Source organism: Rhagoletis pomonella, unplaced genomic scaffold (assembly GCF_013731165.1).
Source record: "Rhagoletis pomonella isolate Grant_MI unplaced genomic scaffold, Rhpom_1.0 Rhpom_scaffold_00003, whole genome shotgun sequence".
NCBI lineage: Eukaryota > Metazoa > Arthropoda > Insecta > Diptera > Tephritidae > Rhagoletis > Rhagoletis pomonella.
This window is the reverse complement of record NW_023458557.1, coordinates 97,415,235-97,437,094: the sequence shown is the minus strand read 5'-3', so window position 1 is coordinate 97,437,094 and position 21,860 is coordinate 97,415,235. Positions and strand designations below refer to the sequence as shown.

The 21,860-nt window shown below is 33.8% G+C and overlaps 2 protein-coding genes across 5 annotated transcripts in view; one reads left to right on the top strand and one right to left on the bottom strand.

Moving 5' to 3' along the window:
- LOC118735905 overlaps positions 1 to 21,860 on the bottom strand; it is a gene marked incomplete at its 3' end in the record, with an annotated part of 539,363 nt that overhangs the window by 16,465 nt on the left and 501,038 nt on the right. Inside the window, 1 exon segment of the mRNA XM_036465930.1 lies at positions 19,030 to 19,162. Within this exon segment, the coding sequence (XP_036321823.1) occupies positions 19,030 to 19,162 (133 nt within the window).
- LOC118735910 (serine protease inhibitor 42Dd) overlaps positions 1 to 21,860 on the top strand; it is a 253,616-nt gene that overhangs the window by 40,013 nt on the left and 191,743 nt on the right. The gene's annotated exons all lie outside the window — the stretch shown is intronic.

Here is a 21,860-nt window from a genome sequence, read left to right as displayed (position 1 = left end):
AAAAAAAAAAAAAACAATAACGTACGCGACATAACGTGCGCGACATAATTTTTCTCGTAAGTAATAAAATGTATTTATTGAGAACTCTTCTCGCCACCATTTCATTATTTTACAACTATTCTAAATAATTTAAATGGAAAATTTGCAATTAACATTGGTTTTGATGTATTTGATTGAATTTTTCGTACCTACAATAACGTATGCGACAAACCTTAAAGGGTAATAATTTTTTTTTTTACTTCGGTTGGAAAGAAAATTTTACTGTATATCTTTAGCTGGAAGAATTCTCGCTTAAGAATTGTAATCTACATTACCTGCGACTGCCAATATACAAATGACATAGATATACAATGTTTTTGCATAACGTACGCGACATTAGAATACTATCAGAAGCAAATCAAAAAATTACCGTTATTCGAGCTCTAATTTCTCATTTTTCAAATTTTTATAGTAAGTTGTTATTGCAAATTTCATTTTAAGATGTAATTATAATGTTTCAAATCTCTTAATTTAGTTAATAGAAAAGAGAAAATAGTTCATTTCATTAGAGAAAACTGAGTCGAAGAGACATTCAGTTTTACTCTTCCATTTTTGAGTTTTAAAATACCTATAAGCTGAAATACTTCTATAATATAAAAATTCGAGTATTTTTCTCTTATTAATTCGTCTTAAAAACCCTTTTCAGTTGTTTTTATTTTTTCAGTCCTGATTGACATTTTCATGGAAACACCCATATGTATTGAGTATTACCCAGTACATATTTTAACTGCGTAAACGCTGCAGGGTACTTAAGAGAATTTAGAATATTTATAACTAATATTTATTTTATCTTTAACGTTTAAGGTTATGCTCCGAATTTCATACATTGCTCAAATAAACGCTCACGAGTTAAAATTGTTTTTTTTTTTTTTTTTTTTTAAATATTGTTAATGTTATACATGCAATGGTTTTTCGAGTTAAAATTGTTTTTGTTAATTTCTTTTAGATATCGTTAATGCGAGTTTCAAGCTTCATACAAAATTTTGAAAGATTTCTTTGGCTGGTGATCTTTAGCATTTTTCCGCGTCGACTTTTTTGTAATTTTTTTAAATTTATATTTTTGTAGCGAAAACTACAAAAGATCGCTAGAACAACAAAAAAGTTGGGTACACAAAAAAGTTAACCATCAACGATAAACCATCAAAGTTTTATTAAAAAATGTGGTCTGTACCTTTAAACTTCGGACTAAAATTTGTGGAACTGGCCAAGTACAACTTTACTCTCTCAAGTGAGGGTAAAAGGAGAAGAGATGAAAAAGTGCACGGGAATGCAAAACGGCACTTTTTCGGTTTGTTTACATGTCATTGGTACAAAACTGGTTTGGCTGAAAAATCACTAAATAATTATTAAAATCTATATAATTAAGAATAATTGAGTACATATTCAAATATTTCGCTATTTATTTTATTTTTATTTTTTTAACAAATGTAAGGCTTTTTTCTTTCACCGCGTTCTGCTTTTGTTTAAAGATGCAACCCTGCCTATCGTTTGAATACTTTTCAGGAATTTGCAGGAAGAAAAACTCCGAACAAAATTCCGTAACTTTTGACTAGGAAGAGTTACTCATTTAATCTCTCAGAAGTGTTCCCAGTTACAGGTATTTTGTCTATAGAAACGACTTCCTGTAGGTACTGACTAAATCCTGTAAACCTGACTCGTACTGGAACAGATTAAAAGATGTGGTTGTATGCAGAAGTAACAATAAAAAAAAATTAAAAAAAAGCCATTGTATTTTTAATTTATGAAATTCAGATCATAAACTTATCAAAGTGGAACTTTATTGTATTAGAATCAGGGACCGCAACGAAAGCTCATAGCTTTCTAGTTTTCCTTTAAAATTTAATCGATATCGTATGATTTTTATTTTCTGTCAGAAATAACAGTTATTTTTGAATTATAATTTCTGCGATACATTTATTATCGCTATTTTTAATTTTTATTTTCTTCGACGCTTATATACATATGTACGTACATAACCTTATTTTTAGATTTAATTTTCTATATCATAAAATATTCAAAGCGGTCACAAAAACCTAGCTTCTATTAAATTAAAAAAAAAAACTATCGAAAAAATATGGTTATTGTTTTAAAATTAATTAAATTAATATAAAAACTTTAACTCAGAAAACATTGTGAATATTTAAAAAAAAATCACATTGCGAATGCATGTTTGAGTGACTGTACATATTTTGTTGTATGTATGTACTTTGGTGACATTCCTGTACAATTTTGAAATTCATATTAGCATATTGTAATTAAATAGAATCACTATACGGCAAAATCAAAATGAAATTGTAGCAGAACATTGCATAAAATTTAATAATCTTAAACGACAATGATATATCTGCAACAGGGTTGCTGCGAACATTATTGCGAAATAAAGTTCCTTTCTTTTATAATTTAATACTAAAGAAATTCATATACCTGACACACGGTTTGTTCTATGGTAATTAATTGAAATTTTTTATTGAAATATTTTTCAATATGTGGCTCTCCTCGTTTAGACATTTCAGTTCTAAAGCTATTTAAGTCTTGTTTAATTTGGATAAGCGGTTTGCTTACCAACAACCCTGGTCCGCACTACGTCGAAAGAAAAATAGTTAACCACACTTCAATTTTCCTGCTTGGCATTTACGCACTTCTCTTAAATGCGCTTTTGTGGCATGTATGATGATGCATTAGAGTGCATTCCATGCTTTGACAACTCCACATACTTTGCCTAGTACTTTACTCACTACGTCAACGTGCTTACGTACATATTTCACTACGTCTTTCGTTTTCACTCTCCTTATGTGTCTAAAAGATAAGTGTAAACAAGTTGTGGTATTCAAGTTGGCACTAAATTCTGCCACTAAGGCGTACTTTCAGCCTCGATGCCTGCATTCCACTACCAAAGACAGCTTCAGAGCATCGAGCGTGTACAGTATATATAGTGAGTGCTTTTGCAAAGATTTATGACGCCTTTAAATGCTCTTTGCTCGGTAAATGCATAAATAATAAGTTGATAAACATGCATATACGCGTGTGTGTGCATGTAATTGTAAATATATGAGCTAGAATTTTTGGTGTCGCAATACATTTAAACACTTGAATATCCTTAGAAGAGTAGCGAGTAAAAGTGGATATTTGTTAAAGTATGTAGTATTAACGCACTGCATGCAGGCATATGAATATACATGTGTATGTTGCTTGTGTAAGTGTGCAAGAAAATGTGGCAAAAGTTAAAAAAAAAAAGTACCAAAAGACTTTTTAAATATTTTTTCCGGAGTCTACCATTTCTGTAACAATTTTTATTCTGATACAATAGGATTAAAACGTATTTTTATTTAAGAGTCGTAAGAAATTATATACAAGTCTTAAAAAAAGTTTGTTAGTTCTACGTTTGCGGATTTGCCGACTTTTATTTATGTATGTTGCATTGCGACATATGTACATACATACATATTTTTCACATTTAGAAAGGCGCGAAATTTTGAGAGTTGCCAAGATTGCCTTTGAGAAAGCAACAAAACAAAATTACCAACTGATAAGTAATCTTCTGTGTCACAGCCCCGATCAGTGGCTCTATGTTCAGTCCGGGCATTTCTCTCTTAACTGAAAAGAAACCAGCCAGGGATCAAAAATCTTCTGTCACTCAAGAGTACACTACTAGCAAAACAACGATCGAATAGTATAGCAAAGAATCCCAGACTCTCAAAAAGCTCTGGCGATCAAGTCCCTATGGAAGACACCCAGATGAAAATCTACAGTTAAATGTAGCGGCAGAGGATTCATCGGTAGCTACCCTTAAACCACCATTAAAACCAAAGCAGGTATTGTGGATAAAACCAGATAGACGAACGACAAACTGAATGTAGCCAAGTACAACTCCTCGCTATCTTCTGACCCTCGAAATACAGAGTAAGCATACAACGCTACAAGCGATTCTGTGTGAACTATACACAATCCGCTTTCGATAGAAACCCTTGAAAACTACCTAATCATCGCCACCAGTCTGAAAGCCGGAAAAAGTAGAGTTCGAAAAAGTTGGTTAAGAGCCCTTTGCTGTCATGGAGCTTTCTGATCTGCAACTGGTTTTGTCTAGACTTCAAATCGGTAGAAGCGGGCCGACTTGAAATTGTTCTACTACCTGCGAAAAAGCGTATGTTTGTATACAAACAAAAAATGGGACGAATAATTGCGAAGCTGAAAAATTCCTAAGACTTCGACTCTTTTGTACACTATTGTTGTTGTCAGCTGTGAACCGCCAACTTAAATTACTCAGACGAACAAGAGAACAAAGCGTGTTACCCGAGCACAAAGAACTCGTCGCTCTCTCGCCCACAAATTTCCGAGTTGCCGTTACAAAGGTTTTCGTGTCTGAACCCAGTCTAATAAACCTAACTTAATATGAATTTATTCATGTGAGAATTGTTAAATACAAAAAAATAGCGTGAATTTTAGAAACGAAATCCCCAACATAATTAAATTTATAATATCTCTCTTAAAATATGCTTTCTTTTGATGCTTTCCTTATTTACTTTACGCCATCTAATTTCCCCTTGGCAATTTAGCGGTGTCCGCGGAAGCATAAGAGAAAAAATAAATAAAACAAAGGCAGAGTGAACAAGTCAAAAGGGTTGGCATTTACATTTCCGCATTTCCTTCCGCTTCAAGTTACAAAGTGTCGCGTATAAGTAGTTAGAATGCGACGAACGATTCAAAACGAATGTGTGCGCAAGTATGTGAATGGTGAAATAATTCTTTGCTTTAAGCAGTCAAATACTCGCCATACTACATAGTGTATGACGATACATGTGCCCATACCTACATCTGTATGTACATATGTACATTTGTGTGAAATTCCGTGAAATTAGTAAAAGTATAACAGAATTATATAATGTAAAAAATAGGAAAGAATAAGTTGAGAAAAAAAAAGAAAGTTCAACGACATTTGCACAGAGTTGCAACGTGTTCAAAAAGTGAAAATAAAATTTGATTAACAATTCAAATTAATTGGTCATTAGATTTGCACCGTGCTTTCCAATTTCAAAATGAGAAGTCAAATTAACGACCTTAGCCTGTAGATCTGTGATAGTGTTATTTTTTTTTTTAATGTAGGCCTTTTTTTTCTATCAATACAGGCGATTCACTAAAAAAAGGCTGTACAGATTTAGATGAAATATGGCACTCGAATCGTTTATAACTCCCAAAGCATTTGGAGTATTTTTTAGCTTTTTCAAATTCAATTTTGGACGCTTAAACGCGATGCGGGTTCACTAGTTTGTTAAAATTTGTCGACTTTTTATGAATGTTCTACAAAGCCTGAGATTTTGATTTACATGTTTTTTTTTTTAGATAAATAGTTAGCTAGATTTTGATAAAAAAATAGCAAAATAGACAAAACTCAATAAAATGTCTCTTGCCTATTTACATTCTCGCTACCGTAAGGACGGTTGAGCCCTTTCTTGGCGCTTTCTTTTCGCGAGCTCTTCGCTCTATTTTTTCTTTGCTACAAAATGCCAAATTCAATTGAAATTATTTGCAGACATTTGTAAGACATATTTGCATACGTATATATGACGTATATATGAGTATATACAATAGTAAATGTAAGAATAGTACTATATGTACATATGCCTGCATATAATATATGTATATGTACATATGTAAATACTTTCTTCATTCTCATTGCTTGAAAGTAACTAGTCAATATGTATTTTCAGTGTGCTTATACATTTACTTATATGGAAATTTCAAAAATTGGCTAATTAAAACGCCATCAGGCATCATTCAAAGGAGCAATGAAATATTTAAATTAACGCTCTATTAGACGGCTGCCGAGAGAGGCAAAAGAGAATGTGTCTGGCACAGATGAAAAAACACGAATAAAAGTATAAAGAAAAAGTGGTATGCAATGACAAGAAGTTCGCTGTCCCTATTTAGTTAGGAAAATTAATTAATTTGTAGTGTGATAAAAAGGGGAAATAGAGTTGGAATTACTTTAAGATTTGATCGTGAGCATTACAAAAAAAAATTGAAGTTTCTAGTAAAAATGGTGAACATGGAAGGTTACGACCGGCAAGTTATTGTTATAAATGTTTGTGGTAATGCAAAAATTTAAAAAAGAAATACGCTAAAATTAGCTTTAAAATACTTATGCTTGCACAGTACATAATTAATCTAAATATTGCTAATTTAACCAATAACAAGAGTTTAACTATGCATTCATATTTAAAGTCGTATAGTTAAATATAGAAATGCATATCGCCTGAAATTATACAACTTCGAAAAATCAATTCAGAGTTCACAAGGTGCTGTATAGTGTGTCGTATTATTGTATGTCTTAAGCTTTAAATGACTAAAACTATATTTAAGGGATTTGCAAGCTCCCATAAAGTCGTATTAGGAAAATTCAGCCGTTAAAAAATAGTTACAAACTGTTAAAAACTTTACGACACTTACGATACCTTGTAAACTACCTTAATATTTTTCTATACAAATCGCACACGATCTTCAAAAGTGACACAACTCAAAATTTCAAATTTTTGAAACTATGTAAAAAAAAATGTACACAGGGCTTTTATTTACCTTTCGGCAAAAGCTGCAGCAAATTTTTGTTATAATTTGTTGAAAGAACCTAAGGTAAAGTCTCCCTTGCCTATATGATTAGGATGTGCTAAGAATTAGTTTTTCGCATTTTCTGTGTGCGAAATATGAAATATTTGTTCCACAAAAAGTTTGAATGTAACGAGAGTTACCTGAGCGCTGTTAAACCTTTGTCAGTGGCACTGTTCACGGCCCTGTTTTATCGGTTTTGTGGCAAATATTGAAGTATTTAATAAAATTTTAAATTTTAAACCTCTTTATTTTTGCTTTTAAACCACTTTGGCTTTAGCAGTTTAAACTATAACACTACCATTTTGTTTAACAATATTTTACAGCTGACGGTTTACAGTCAATTCAAGCGAGAGCGGTTTGTTTGTACGTTATTACAAAAAGGATAGCAGCGACATGTTTGCCTATATCGAAAAACATAAACATTTAGTTCGATATATATACATATCGACAAACAATATTAAATATATCGATTACGATTTAATAAACACATCTTAGAGATTTCGATAGATTTTTCGATAACGAAAATTCCACAAATGCATCATTCAATACACATAATGAAAAATGGCATCAAAGAGCAACTATAAACACTGGTATTCTTCTTCTTCACCTTCTTACTTGGCACTATAATCGTTTGTCGGTTTTGATAAGGTAAATGCCAAAAAAATGCTTTAGGCTATTTACTACATTCTACCTGTATGGGTAATGTTCATACAATTTACAACCCCAAAAAATAGAAACGAAAAACTATACAGTCGAGCAGAAAAGTGAAATTTTTACATTCTTTAAATGCATTGCAAAAGCTTTAAAATTAAGTATTGCAGTATAAAATGAATACAGTCGTTGAAAGGCAAAATCTGGCAGGGAGCTGCAGAGAAGTCAACGAGCCAACTAAGTCAACACAAGTTAAACATATATGCAAACATATACATATATACATGAGTACAAAAACCGGGAGAATTAATGCCTATAAAATAGCTAAAAAACAGAGCAAAAAATAAAGAATAAAAGGAAAATACCTGCAATAAATAGGCGACGCATATGATCCGATGGAGAGTCCCTTCGGATCAGCTAAATGCGCACTTGAGTTCACCACCTTGCATGTGAATGCACATATGTATATATGCTAACTGATGCAGCGAGCAGAGAACAGTTGCAAAGGACAATATTGTATGTATGTATGTATGTGAGTGCCGTTGTGTGCCACGGACATTCACATAGTTTTTGCCGCCCCTGCATATCTACACAATAACGATGTGAAATGTATAAACACGTCGCTGAATTCAATTTAAAATTTTTGAATTTAAATTTGAATTTATTTTGTGGGTGTACTAGGTTTACTTTTTGTTAAAGCACTGAGGTTAGTGAATGCACGTTGTGGTGACTGGCTAAGGAGATTCCTACTTGCGAGTTTGTTCACCTTCGTCGAATACAGGCCACATACGCCGGCGAAAAACGTTGCCTATTGCGTACGCTGTCGCCCTTCTATGCAGCTGATTGCAGTGAACATTTTTTTTAAAACCTAATCTAATCTACTGCGCACCTTTACAACTCTTAGCCACGTTTATTATACGTCTAGTCGCCCTTTTCGTAAGACATACACCGCCTACGGGTGCGCCAGGCACAAGGACACTGCTGTCATTTACACCTGCCACTTGACTCTAAGGTACGAATATGTGGTGCATCTATATAGATACATAGCTACATATATACTACATACATATGTACGGTATTGGTACACCTTATTTGATCAAGCGCACACATATGTACATATTTATTTAGGAACTTTCAAGTGTACTAGGATGAACGTGATTAAATCCCAATTTTGGTGGTGATGCTTTTTAAAGAAGCCCCCTTAAAAATCCCCAAGTATATATAATTTTTGGAATATATGACACGACAGAACTAAAAGAGTTTTTTTTTTAATTCTTTTGAATCCGGGTGGTATAATTAATGCTGCCAGCTTAGATTTAAGAATTTACCATACCCTAATTTTCCAGAAAACGGGTGCTTAAAACCAGGTACTACCAAAGCATACTCATAACTGTGGAGAATATCTCGTTTTGGATTTGGATAGTTGTTGCAATGTAACGATATCATTTCTTCAATTTCTACTTCGTCAACAACTCCTGCTCAGCTTATTTCGCTATTGTTTATGCTTATAACACAATACACATAAGTATCTATGAATGTACGTGTGTATTTATTTAGTATATTTATAACATACCTTCGATTACAAATACTTGTAACCTTTTCTTCGGCAGTAGTTTTCTTTTTTTCATTCACATATTTTTTTGTATATTAAAAGCTTGTAACCAAGTAACAGAAAAACACTAAATAGGATAGCTAAAACGAAATTTTAAACCATCTGAGTATTCTTTTGCAGGTAGGTGAGAATAAAACGCAGCTTAGTAATCTAAGCTTTTGTTGATGTTTACACAAAACATTAATATTTGTAGCAAAATATTATTACTCTGAGTAACAAAGGCTATTAATAAATATGACAGGGGTAGCATTACACACTAAGCTGCTTACTTATATACATATATGTACTTACACAAGGTACTTATTACTTACATATATATATGATAATAAATGCATTAGAGCGGATACATTTTTTCTAAGCAAATTTGCCGAAGAAACCATGGGTCTGAAATCAACTTGGAATTGGTCAATTTGCGGTAATAGGTTTCGAAGTAAATGTGAAAATTTTGACTGTTGCACCCTCTGGTGGAAGTTTTAAGAAAAAGATAATTGCAGAAATGAATCCCGCTTACCAAAAACCCCTTTAGAGCATATTTTTACACAAAATTTAAGCACTTTACGACATTACAGCAAAATGCTAGGAAAGCTATTTTCGCAAATTGGCAAACTCCAAATTGATTTTAGACCCTTAGTTTCTTTGGCAAATTTTCTTAGAACGACACCTAGACTCATTCTATGCTATACGCGCATAGTCAAAAAAAAAAAATCTCCTGGATAATTTGGCTCGCCCTAATGTGCATACATAAAGCAATTTATGTGTATATTTACTCCAGTCCAAGTTGCTTACAAGTATAAATGTAAAAAACTATTTGTTAGCACATAATAATCATATGGGCCAGGGCGAATTTACCTTAGGTTTTTTTTTTTAAACAAATTATAACAAAAATTTGATCCAGCTTTTGCGGAGAGGTAAATAAAAGCTCTGCGTACATTTTTAGCGCATAATCTCAAAAATTCTAAACTTTGAGTTGTGACCCTTTTGAAGACGGTGTGCGATATATCTGTGGTTATAAGCAATAATCACCAAAGTCGAAAAACCTGAATTCGAGATAAAACGATTTAAGGATTTTGATTGTAATGTTAACCTTATGGAGAAACCAAAATATTTTCATCTATAACTTTTTAAATAGCCTAGCTAACGAGTTGAGAGTTTCACATACACATAGAATAGCAGTTGCAGAAAACGATAGGATATATAACTCATTTCTTTCTTAAGTCGACTTAGGCAGTTATTTCTTACGACCAAAGATATAAAGGTGATACACTTTCCTCAATGAAAACAGATTAGAAGAAGTTTTCCTTTAGAACTTTGCGAGTCGATGGCTCAAGTGATTCAAATTTGCACAAAACTTTAAGGGATTCTTCCGAAAGAGATTCAATTGGGATGAGGAACTTGGGTCATCCATGGAGACAAAGTCATATTTCAGTCACCAAATGCTCCATAAAACTCCTCATGCTTTTCATGCTGAACTTTATGCGATATAACTACTTATGGTCAATGAGATAGGCAGACGATTTCATAGCGCATGCGAGTGTAGAATTGCCTCTAGAGACGCTAACGGCAAAAAGATGTAAGCGACATTTTTTTTCAAAATTATATTTTTGATAAACAAATACTCCTTTAATTTTAGATTCTTCCGTTTTACGTTACGTTTGCGTGCATTATAACCATTTGCATTCATTTCACATACAGATAATTTAGTGACAGTTCACTCCGTTCCGTTACTTCTATTATAACCCGATTCTTAGAAAACCGTAGTAGAAAGCGTCGTAACTTTCTCAAGAGCTGCGTACTGCCTTAAGGAAATTTGACACAAGAAAATTTCTTCGCCATTTCTTGAGGGTTGTTGTTTGTTTTTCTAGAGAGCTAGATATTAAGCTTAAAAAAAAAAAATTAAAAAAATATGTCGCTTACCTCTTTTTGGCGATTACGGTACTACTATGAAGCTCGCATCAGGCCTTCAATGGCACTTTGCCAAGGTAACGCGCAAGATTTTACAATTATACCTTTGGAAAAATATGGTTGAGTCTGGTGGAAGGGACCAGGTGTCTGTACACACTCCTCAAATGACCCAACACTCAGTATCTAGAGTCTACATCGTTATTTAAGATACCCATTCACACTCTCAACCACAGCTTGTAAAAATGCCCTGCTATTAATTAAAATTACTTTATTTAGCGCTTGATTTTAGAGCGTAGAAACTATGTATACCACATAATTACTTTCCTTGAAACTCTCTTTTAAATTTAAGTCCTTCATCTTTTAGCACAAAAACAACTTTGTTTCTTAGAATTTGACCCTTTGCGCTAAAATTACACACAGCTGCGGGCCAGTGATAAGCGGCGGCTACAGTTAAATAAAAAAATTGCAAGCAACTGCAACAAATTAAAACCACAAAGCAGCGAGAGAGCCTGGCTAGCCGGTGTGTGCGCGTGTGTGGCGTCAGCATTTTACTGGCGTTTAAGTGAGCGTGTGTTACATAATTATGCAGTCAAAGTAATTAAAAACAGCCAACGACAAATGGCGCCACAAAAAAAAAAAACGTATAAACATAAACGGTGGCGAATTGTGAGCGAAATAAACAAACAGAAAAAAGTCAGTATTTTCAAATGTGGGTGTAAAAATGAAGAGGAAAAAAACAGAGATACAGAAAGAAACTGTGCGAGCAGCAAAAGCAAAATAAAAAGCGTGAAAGTAAACTAAATTGAAAGCAGGCGAATGCAATAAAAAAATTAAATGGAAAAGAATGCGGGCGAAAGGAGCGTGTTGTGAAAAGAGTAGTGGTAAAGAATTTCAAAAAGTCACGTGTGCGAAAACGAGCAAAAAATCGCAGCATAATTGCAGGCGTGTTTTTTAGCCAGCGGCGTACAAACACATACAGAGATAACAAAAATATGAACACACACATCAACTAATGAATTCAAAAAAAAAAAAAAAAAAAAAAAAAAAAAAGGCAAAAAAATTGTTTAGACGCCCAAGGCAGCCGCGTATTAAAGCACACGCGTGTAATTTTAATCACATGCGCAGGTGTGTGCGGCCTGGCCTTTAAAAACGCTCACGGCATAACAGCGTGCGGCATTATGTGCGTGCGTGTTGGTACGTGTGTGTTTGCTTGCCTGTGCGTGACATTAAAATGATGACAATTTAACGCAGTAACTACACAATTTCGCGCAGACACTTGAAAAATTGTGCGACTATGCAGAAGTAGAGACAAATAGTCAGGATATTGTCGTTGCTGTCAAAGTATACCCTGAACGAATCCAAAGAAAATGGAATAGAATACTGCTGAACGTAAAGTTAAAAAATAAGAGTGGAACGGAGGTTGCTTCAAATGAAAATCTAACCAAGTCCATGAACAAAATAAGTGGAGTTGTTACTCATAGAAAGCCTACATCTCTTCAAAACCGACCAAAATTGAAGCGGAAAGAAGGCCCACATGAGTTTTGATCCATCGTTTGCGTATAATGAAAAGATGTAAAAGACACTCCTCTTTGCATCCTCTTCTTTGTTCGTACCCAAATTTCGACAAGGCTTGGTACCTAAAAGTATGCAGTTGAACATCATCTCGGAAAAAATTGCTAATTATAGTGGAAGTCTTTGGGTGAACCAGATTAAGCTCAAGCTATCTACTACGAAAATTCCTTCCGGGAAACAATGCTCAAAGATCGGTATTCATATATTAATTCTTTCCAAAAAATTATACTTGATGAATTTTTAGTTTCAAATGGCTTAGATAGGACACCGAGGTTAGTTCAAGGTGACACGATTAGCAGGAGGGGTGGCAAAAGAGTATGTCGTTCGGGTAATAGTGGTAAGTTATGTTGGTAGTATTATCCTCTAGGTAGGCGTCGAGGGTTCGACCTACAAGATCTCAAGATCTGTGTGCCGAAAATGTTCACAAAACTTCAAAAATCAGAGGGATATTGCGTCAAGTGACCACGCGAATTTTGTGGGCGAGAACAGAGATGGGATTTTAAGAGTCGAATTATAAATTAAAAAAGTAGAACTCCCGCTTTGGTTCAAGGATTAAAAGTCGAAAATAGGGTGACTATTGTATTCTGCGATGCAGAGGACATTCTACTGACCCATTTTAAAGAGAATACTTGGCCTCATTGTAGTCCAGATACGATACCTACAGATTTTGGATTCTTAGAAAATTGAAAGTAGAGCTTAAAACAAATACATGGATTAACCAATGATGACGAAACAAAGTCGAATATTTCCACCTAGACAGAACTTCTTTTATTATTTACTCAAGCACACACCCTTTCGACTTAAGTCCGCGAACTTTTTCATCTAGTCTCCTACTTTGATTTGAAAAACAAACACACTACAATAACAAGTAAGAAAGGCTAAGTTCGGGCGGAGCCGAACATTAAATACCCGGCGCAAGTATTAAATATATGTTTTTTCACCCTTCCGAAACCTTCCGCTAGATGGTAAGCCGAGTTGTAACAATTTTGAGTAAATTAGCGTCCTTCAATTTCGAAATATTGAAGTTTCAAGCATTTCTTAAATTTACCGTTATATGAGAATCGGCCGTTATATTAGTCCGATTTCAATAATTTTCAACGTTTTGCTTACACGTGGCAAGTACAATAACCATACCGAGTTTGGTACAAATTGGTAGAACGGTTACCGGTATACTTATATGTGATCATAAGTGGGCGGTGCCACTCCCATTTTCCAAAATTTTACCATAAACGTATTTCTTGGTAAAGAATTGTTGCAAGCATCAATTTTGAAAAAATTAGCTTCAATATTTAATGATTTATCGAAGATTTTGTATTTCTCTAAATTACCGTTATATGGGATGTGGGCGTGGTTATTGTCCGATTTTAAAAAGTTTCGGCGGTTTTTTATGCTGTACCAAGGCCAACAACTGTGCCAAGTTTGGAAGAAATTGGTGTAGCGGTTACCAAGATATACACATGTAACCATAAGTGGGCGTGGCTACGCCCATTTTCCAAAAATTTATAATATTCTTATTTTTCGTCTAAAACTTATTATAAATATCAATTTTGAGTGAATAATCTCCAGTAGTTACTAAAATATTGCAGTTTTCGTATTTCTGAAAATTACCGTTATATGGGAAGTAGGCGTGGTTATTGAGCGATTTTAAAAATTTTCGGCCATTTGGTATGTTATGCGAAGGCCAACAACTGTACCAAGTTTGGAAGAAATTGGTGCAGCGGTTACCAAGATATACACATGTAACCATAAGTGGGCGTGGCTACGCCCATTTTCCAAAACTTTATAATATTCTTATTTTTCGTCTAAAAATAATTTTGAGTGAATTATCTTCAGTAGTTACTAAAATATCGCAGTTTTCGTATTTCTGGAAATTACCGTTATATGGGAAGTAGGCGTGGTTAAAGTCCGATTTCGCCCATTTTCAATACCAACCTACCTTGGATTAAGGGAAACCTACATACCAAATTTCGTTGAGATATCTCAATTTTTGCTCGAGTTATCGTGTACACGGACAGACGGACAGACGGACGGACAGACAGACATGGCTTAATCGATTTCTTTTTTCATCCTGATCATTTATGTATACATTTGTCTATATCTATCTCGATTCGTTTTGGCTGTTACAAACAACCGTTATGTGAACAAAATTAATATACCCTTGTGCACAAGTGCGCTCGGGTATAAAAATACTTTCACATATTACACCATGCGCCAGGAAATTTTGTACACAAAAAAATGAAAATATACGCGAAACTATGGGTAAATTATTGTAAAACTGCGTACTTAATTTTTCTCTTTGACGTCAGGTTTTTTTTTAAAAGGTCTTTGAAAAAAATTATTTAAACACTTCCGTGCAATGTAGGATACCAATTCTGCAGAATTATAACAGAATAAATTTTTTGGTGCATAAGGACGAATGATTATGGAAAATGTCATTTCAAATTTTGTCCTTAAATATCCATGAAATTTTGCAATATTTTTTTTTTTTTGAAAAAAATTATTGTTTCAGGACTAATATACGCATGACCTCGTCATCGAATTTCGTCCTGCAAACTTTATTAATTTGAAGAGATAAAATTTATTAAAAGCGCATTTTCAATACCTATTCGGCCTTGTATTTGGCTTTATTGTTTGTAATTTTTTAAATTAATCATATCTGTAAAATTTCAAACAAAGTCCTTTAAAAAAAGAAATCCTGACTTCAGAGTGAAAAACTAAAAACGAAGTTTTACTATTTTTGGCCCATAGTCTCGTGAGTATATCGATGCTTTCGTGTGTTTTGAAATTTTTTGTTTTTGTTGTACAGTGTTATTAAAGCTAAAGATATAATCTCTTTTGATAACTTTCCATCATCAAGGGCATACTTTACCTAGCTAAATGATGAAATTTTAGATTTTCTATGTCAGCGATTTTTTTTTCTGAATTGCGTCATAGGCTTAGTGGTATTTGCGTAAATGCCATGTGACAGTTACAAGCTAAATACATACATACATACGTTTCTATAAAAATTACCTCTAGCAAACAAGGACTACAATAAAAACAAAAACTTAAATCCGATTTTTGTAGGTTAAGGTAACTTTGTTTGCTTATCTGTTTGTACAAATGAGACTATGTACATAGAACTTGTTTGTTGTATTGGTTGCATATGTAGGTGGTTGAGGTTTTTCTTGCTCATTAAAGCGATGATTTGTTATTTGCACTGAAAAAATGATGGTAAACGAAGGCAATTATAGTGAAAAAATCGAAAATTTAATATCATCAAAAATCAGAACCGAAAATAGATATAACTACGAGTATATATAAAATAGATTCTATGAATGCTACGCAGCCATAAAAAATGGGAAGCAATTTCAATTTTGTTATCGAGAATTGTCTCTGCAGAGCGGATAGTCTACGTCTAGATAGAGTAGGGCACTTTATATTTTCAAAAGGAAGTTTGGTGCCAAATCGCGCCAGTTCATCAGCCTAACAGTGCCCCTCTATGTCGCAGTGTCCCTGGAGCCATATCACATTTAGGCGAAATTACTTAACCATCTCGTTACAAGGAGCTTGGCTACATGGAGGTTGTCGACTCCTTCTGATAGATTTGATTGCCACCAAAATGTCGTTGAAAGACGAAGACGAAAATGAGGTTACAAGGTATTCGGAGCGTACACCTACACCAACCCTACCCTCGTGCTTTTAATCATCTGTGTATACATGAATGGACTTGCCACTCTTTGGAGCGTCTTGTTTTCACTCCTTCCTTGAGGGAGGGTGGTAAACGATATAGTGGAAGCAGGCCTCGAAAGTGCGTAATCCACCAAGCTGGGAAGCCCTGAAACCTCCGTCAGTATTCTACCGTGAGCATAATTAGTATTTGACCACTTTTATGGACTGATCATACGAATTGCAACAATGCACGCAACAAGTGTGCAAGCAAGCCTTTGGAATTTATCTAGCCTTTTTATTTAACTTACTTACCGTAACTTCGTGTCTTCATACATGGGAAAACCTTAGAAGCCACCTGTAGACCAAAAAGAGACGGATGTTGTTATAATACTGAGTGCGGCGAGGCGGAAATTGCTGCCGGCAGAGATTTGAGCACTTGTATCTATTCAATGGTAAAGGAAAGTTACACCACTATGACTTCACTTTTCTCTTGGAGAATATGCTTCGGTATTCCAGGCTGAGGTATTTGTAATCCTCAAGGCCATGGACTAAGTGGTGGAAAATAGGTGGAGGGAATGGAGTTTACGTGCCTGTAGTGACAGCCAAGCTGCACTTGAGGCATTGGTAAACCCTCTAACTACTGCCAAACAAGTTCGGCAATGCAAGCCTATACTTTGGGTGTCAGGTCACTCGAAAGTACCTGGTAATGAGACATCTGACCATTTGGCCACAGTTGGCTTAGACCGGGCATTCCTCGATTCTCAACCAATTATAGCACTTCCCACTCCGGCCATCGACACCACCATCAGAAGTTGGGTGAATACTTCGTTCAGCAATGACTGAGAAGGTATCGAGGGAATGCAGGTAGGCAAAACTCATGTTGACTTTAATCTCAGATGGTCTATTTATTTTACTACTGACTAGTCGCTTCACGTGGCACAATCATCTGACTGCAATAGGCATAAATGACAACTCCATTTGCCCATCCTGCCTTGAAGAAGATGAGACGGCGGAACACTTTCTGTGCTTTTTGCTTACTTTGTTGTTTCGTCATCGATTCGGCTTTTTCTTTATTTTTCTTTATTTGTCAGTTTCTGAATTTAAAGTTTGCCGAAAAAAGCTTTTCGGTTCGGTTCGGTGTGAGTGATAAATATTTTTCGAACCAGTTTATTACTCCGAGCGGTTAAAATAAAAATGATGCCATCAACACAAATAAGCTATTTAAACGCGAGAGCGGACTTTAATGGCTTTACGAGCTCTGTTTTTTAAAACTTGCAAGAGTGTAATGACATTATTTTTATAAATAGAACACAAGAAAATATTTTATTTTTATTTTTGCCTCTTACATCGCGAATGTGTTAGAAATGTAGAATAGGGGGTCCACCGAAACCAGTAGAGTTTTGAAAGGGGTCTACGAGAAAAAAAAGTTTGGGAATCTCTGGTCTAGACCGAACGGTAATCGATAAATTTTTTGATTTTGATATCGCTAAGCCGTAGGAACATCTATAATGATAACGATAGTTTTGTAAATCGATTATGACTATCATAAAATTTAACGATTCCAATACGGAAAAGTCTTTCTATATGGATAACAATATAATACATAGATAACGAATAGGAGAAGGGACCTGATGAAAAATTTGTATTTAAGAAATTTTAAAGCAATTATATACATATATTGGGCCGTATGCATAAAAACGAAACAATTGATTTTTCTTAAAATTTGATACCTTTCACTTAAATTTATTTGAAAAAAAAATTGAGTAAAAGGTCTGAAATTTTAAGAAAAATCATTTGCTTAGGTTTTATGCATACGGCCCATTGATTCAAACGAGTATTTCTAACAGCCCATTTCCAACTTAACTGCAGTTATGAGCTCAGGACTTAATACATGAAATTGTAAATTGTAAGAGAAATAAAATTTTAAAATGTAAGAATTAAGTTTACCAAATTAATAAAATTTACCAAAGTTGAAATGAAATTAAAGCAAAGTGGTTAGGTTTTGTTTCGTGGAATAACGAATAAAATATAAATATTTGTCATAGTTGTGCACGTATATACATACATATTTTTTTTGCATTCATATGTATGCACATATCGTCATTTTAAGTAAAAAAACCGCGTATCAACAAAATGCAAAACCGCGTATGTGTAGTTGCATAAATTATTTTCTAGAGAGCAAAAACACTCACATTTCAAAATGGTTCTCTTTTTTATAAAGCAATCGCATTTTTGGCAAGTATATTTCAGTGCGAATGGATAAGGATTGAGCCAAGAGCTTGTGTGAGCAAATCGAATTTTGGCAGCAAATGTCAGTTACGCGGTTTTGCAGAATGACGATACGCGGTTTTGTACTTTAGACGACGATATGTATTTAGGTATGCACGAACAAGCTAAGTACATTCGTACCCATTTGTGTGGGAATTTTACTTTTCATCTGCATAATCTTATTTTGCTTTCAATGTAACTGCCAAGTGACACATTTGTTGCGAATAGAATCAATTTGCATGAAAATTCCAATTAAACCCAAATACGATGATAAGCAAAAGCATGTCTGGGCGTATACGTAACTTTGTTGTTTGCCTTGGGCTGCTTACGGGACGTATGTATGTTTGAGCATAAATACTGCCACAAATACATATGTACGCACATGTATGTATATATGTAACTACGAAAGTAAAATGAAAATGTTCAAAATTCGACAAATGGCGTAACAGATGCCTATTCCTAGCTACGCAAATATCTTTTTCATATGAGAATTTGCTAAAGCATCCACAAACATTTATTTAACCTCGCATTGGTAGACCTAACGTAGTTAAGCACGTACATACACAGCTAGATAAACTCCATGTTTATCTATATATGTATAAAGATAACAACATTCTGGTTAAACAAAATTAACATACAAATTTACATAAATATACATATACGTATGTGTATGTGTGCATGAATTTTTAAAAATCTCTCGACATAGATATGTTTCTAGGCTCATTTGTACTTACCAACAAAGTGCAAGATATGCCAAATGGATAGGACCACCATGAATTTTGTGTTGAATTTACATATGCAATGAATAATGCATCCGTTGATAATTTCATTACGAGCAAACAACCGGTGCGATAAATTAGGCCAATGCTGAAATCAGAAACCAAAATAAGGAACATGAATCGATAGCTCACCTGACGTGTACATATGTATGTAGATAAATAAACAACTGGTACCTGCATACGTACAAACATATAAATGATATTCCATGTGAAACGGATCATTGTTATGACTAAAAATTAACGAAACCAGAAAATTCACCGAGTGGTAATTTTAAAGGCTAGGGCACACTTTTAAAAGCGTAAATAATCTATGTTACGGCTGAAACTAAAAACAAAAAAAATTGCACAGCTTATAACTGTACAGGTTGTAAGGTAACTTAATGTAATTATTTCTTTAGTGATTCGCTGAGGGATGAGGAATGGTGGGAAAATTTAGAGCATTAATTGCTTTAATAGGGGGGTAGACTATGTACTATGGCTTCTAAAACCACAATTTTTTTAATGCACTAAACCAGCATACAGTCTAGCATTTGGTTTTTGAATCTTTTGTCATAGCTCTGATCGAGTTTACATGGCATGGCCCCCTCAACTAATATAAACTGTAGAGTATCACAGTGAAGATAGAATGTACAGACATAAACGTTACTAAATTTTCACGTTATTAAAAGAGTGTAAATAACCCAAAATAAATCACAAAAATAGCTATTTGATATGTAGTTCATTATAATACAATAAACACATTATTATGTATGTATTAAGTTTATAGTTAGTTAGTCTACAAAGAGCATATACATACATTTATTTGAGTGATTCACAAGCGAACGTAAGCAGAGATTTTAAAAATATTATTTAAATACAAAAACTTATGCACTGTTTTCCACATAGACATGAATTGCTTAGGAAATGTAATGCGCAAGACCGTTCGTAACAAGATTTCAAAACATCAACGCCAGTTTGAAACAGTTTTAGTAATTTAATCACTAAATCTAGAGTCTGCCTATGGTCCTATTATTCAAATTTTAATTTTAACCTTTTTGCCCGCAAAATTTTGGGGCTGATGTTTGCTGCTCAGCTGCCAACCAAAATGCATCGGTAAAAATTGTTTTAAGAAGTAGTCACAAAAAAAAAAAAAAAATGTTAAAAGTCAACACGATTTTTTAGATGCTTTTAACTTGCACTTTACTAGACTAAAATTGTATGCGCTATAAAACTGTATACCCACAACTTTTATATTTAGTTTAAAAAACTCGAAATTTTAATGAAAATTTTGTTGAACTTTCCAAAACTGTGAACTATGAAGTGTGAAACTGGAATTTATGTGGTTTTGGATAAAGCTTAGAAATTATTTTTTATAGAAAAACAATAAAAACATTTAACTTGAAAATTATCAATACCCGAACACTTTTTTGAGTCAATGTATATGTATTATGCCTGCCTGCAAGATTGCGAAGGTTCGCTATTCTCTTCTCAGTGAGCGTTTTGTATTTTAATGACTTGTATTTATTTGAAATACCTTAAATATCTGGTCGTAAGTGTTGTATTGTCGTATGCCATAACGTCTTTAACGGCTAAATATATGCTTAGAGTACCCGAAATCACAACAAAATATTGTCTAACAGTATGAAAACTTATAATAAGACCAAGCGCATAAATAACTCTTCTTACAAACAACAACAACCAAAGAAATATTTTTTATCATTAATATGACCCTTACGACATCATTCTAATATCACAATTAGGAATGTGGGGTGATTGACTTGGTTTTTCCAAGTTGTTTTTTTTTTTTTTTAATTTGTAGGCAGTTTTTTGAAGTTTTGATTTATCTAATAACGAACAAACCGGCGTTTTGTTATCGAATTAACCAGGGTTTTAGAATATTTTTTAGGATGATTGACTCGGTTTTCCAAACTCCCTTTTTTGATATCTATTGGCGGTTTTGTTTTTTTAGATCTTGATTTTTCCAATATCGAATAAAGTTCATACAAATCAGGATCTGTCAATAAAAGATTTGAGTTTTTCGAAGTTTTCACGGCTTTTTCCAGTTTAAGTGAAACCCAAAGTAAAATGAGTAATAATGTACTAAAAAACGAGTTTTTAGTGAAATGATGCACATACATTTTTATCACTTAACGGTAAAGTTTGTGTGGTATTACATACCAACATGTGCGTCTTTATCTAAGGTCAATAGTTAAGGGTTAAGTTAAAATGCAGCTATGTACGTGGAAAATGAGAAGCTTTATAGAATAAATTTATTAGATATGAGACCTTCTTTTTCATATCGGACAACAAATTTGGTGTCACACTTTCGATTGTATTATTTATGGGTTCTATACATGAAATGCGCTAACACGTGTTCGAGGAATTTTTTTTCGCTTTTTTTCTTTGGAGATATGATCTGTCAAAGTTTGCATTTTTTCGTGATTCTGACTAATCATGTACTCCTTCAAATCGTTATATCTGGGGTTCTGCCCATCGTAGAGACTTCATCTTAACGTCGTTTTAAAGCTACAGCTAACTTGGCTATTAGCAGTTGAACTTTTTGAAGTTGATTTGCATAGTGAATTTGTTTACCAAAACTTATGTCGAGATATATTTAGTAAGGTGTTAAACATCGAGTTTTTGCAAGAATTTAAAATCTGCGTTTTGCTAACTTTAGTCCTGCAATTGCCACGCCCATTTATATGGGTTTGTCGCCTTAAAGAAAAATCTTGCAATACAAAGGTATATAGGTATTCTATCGGAATCCGCAATAAAATTTAACTTTTTGCAAAAACCCGATATTTAAC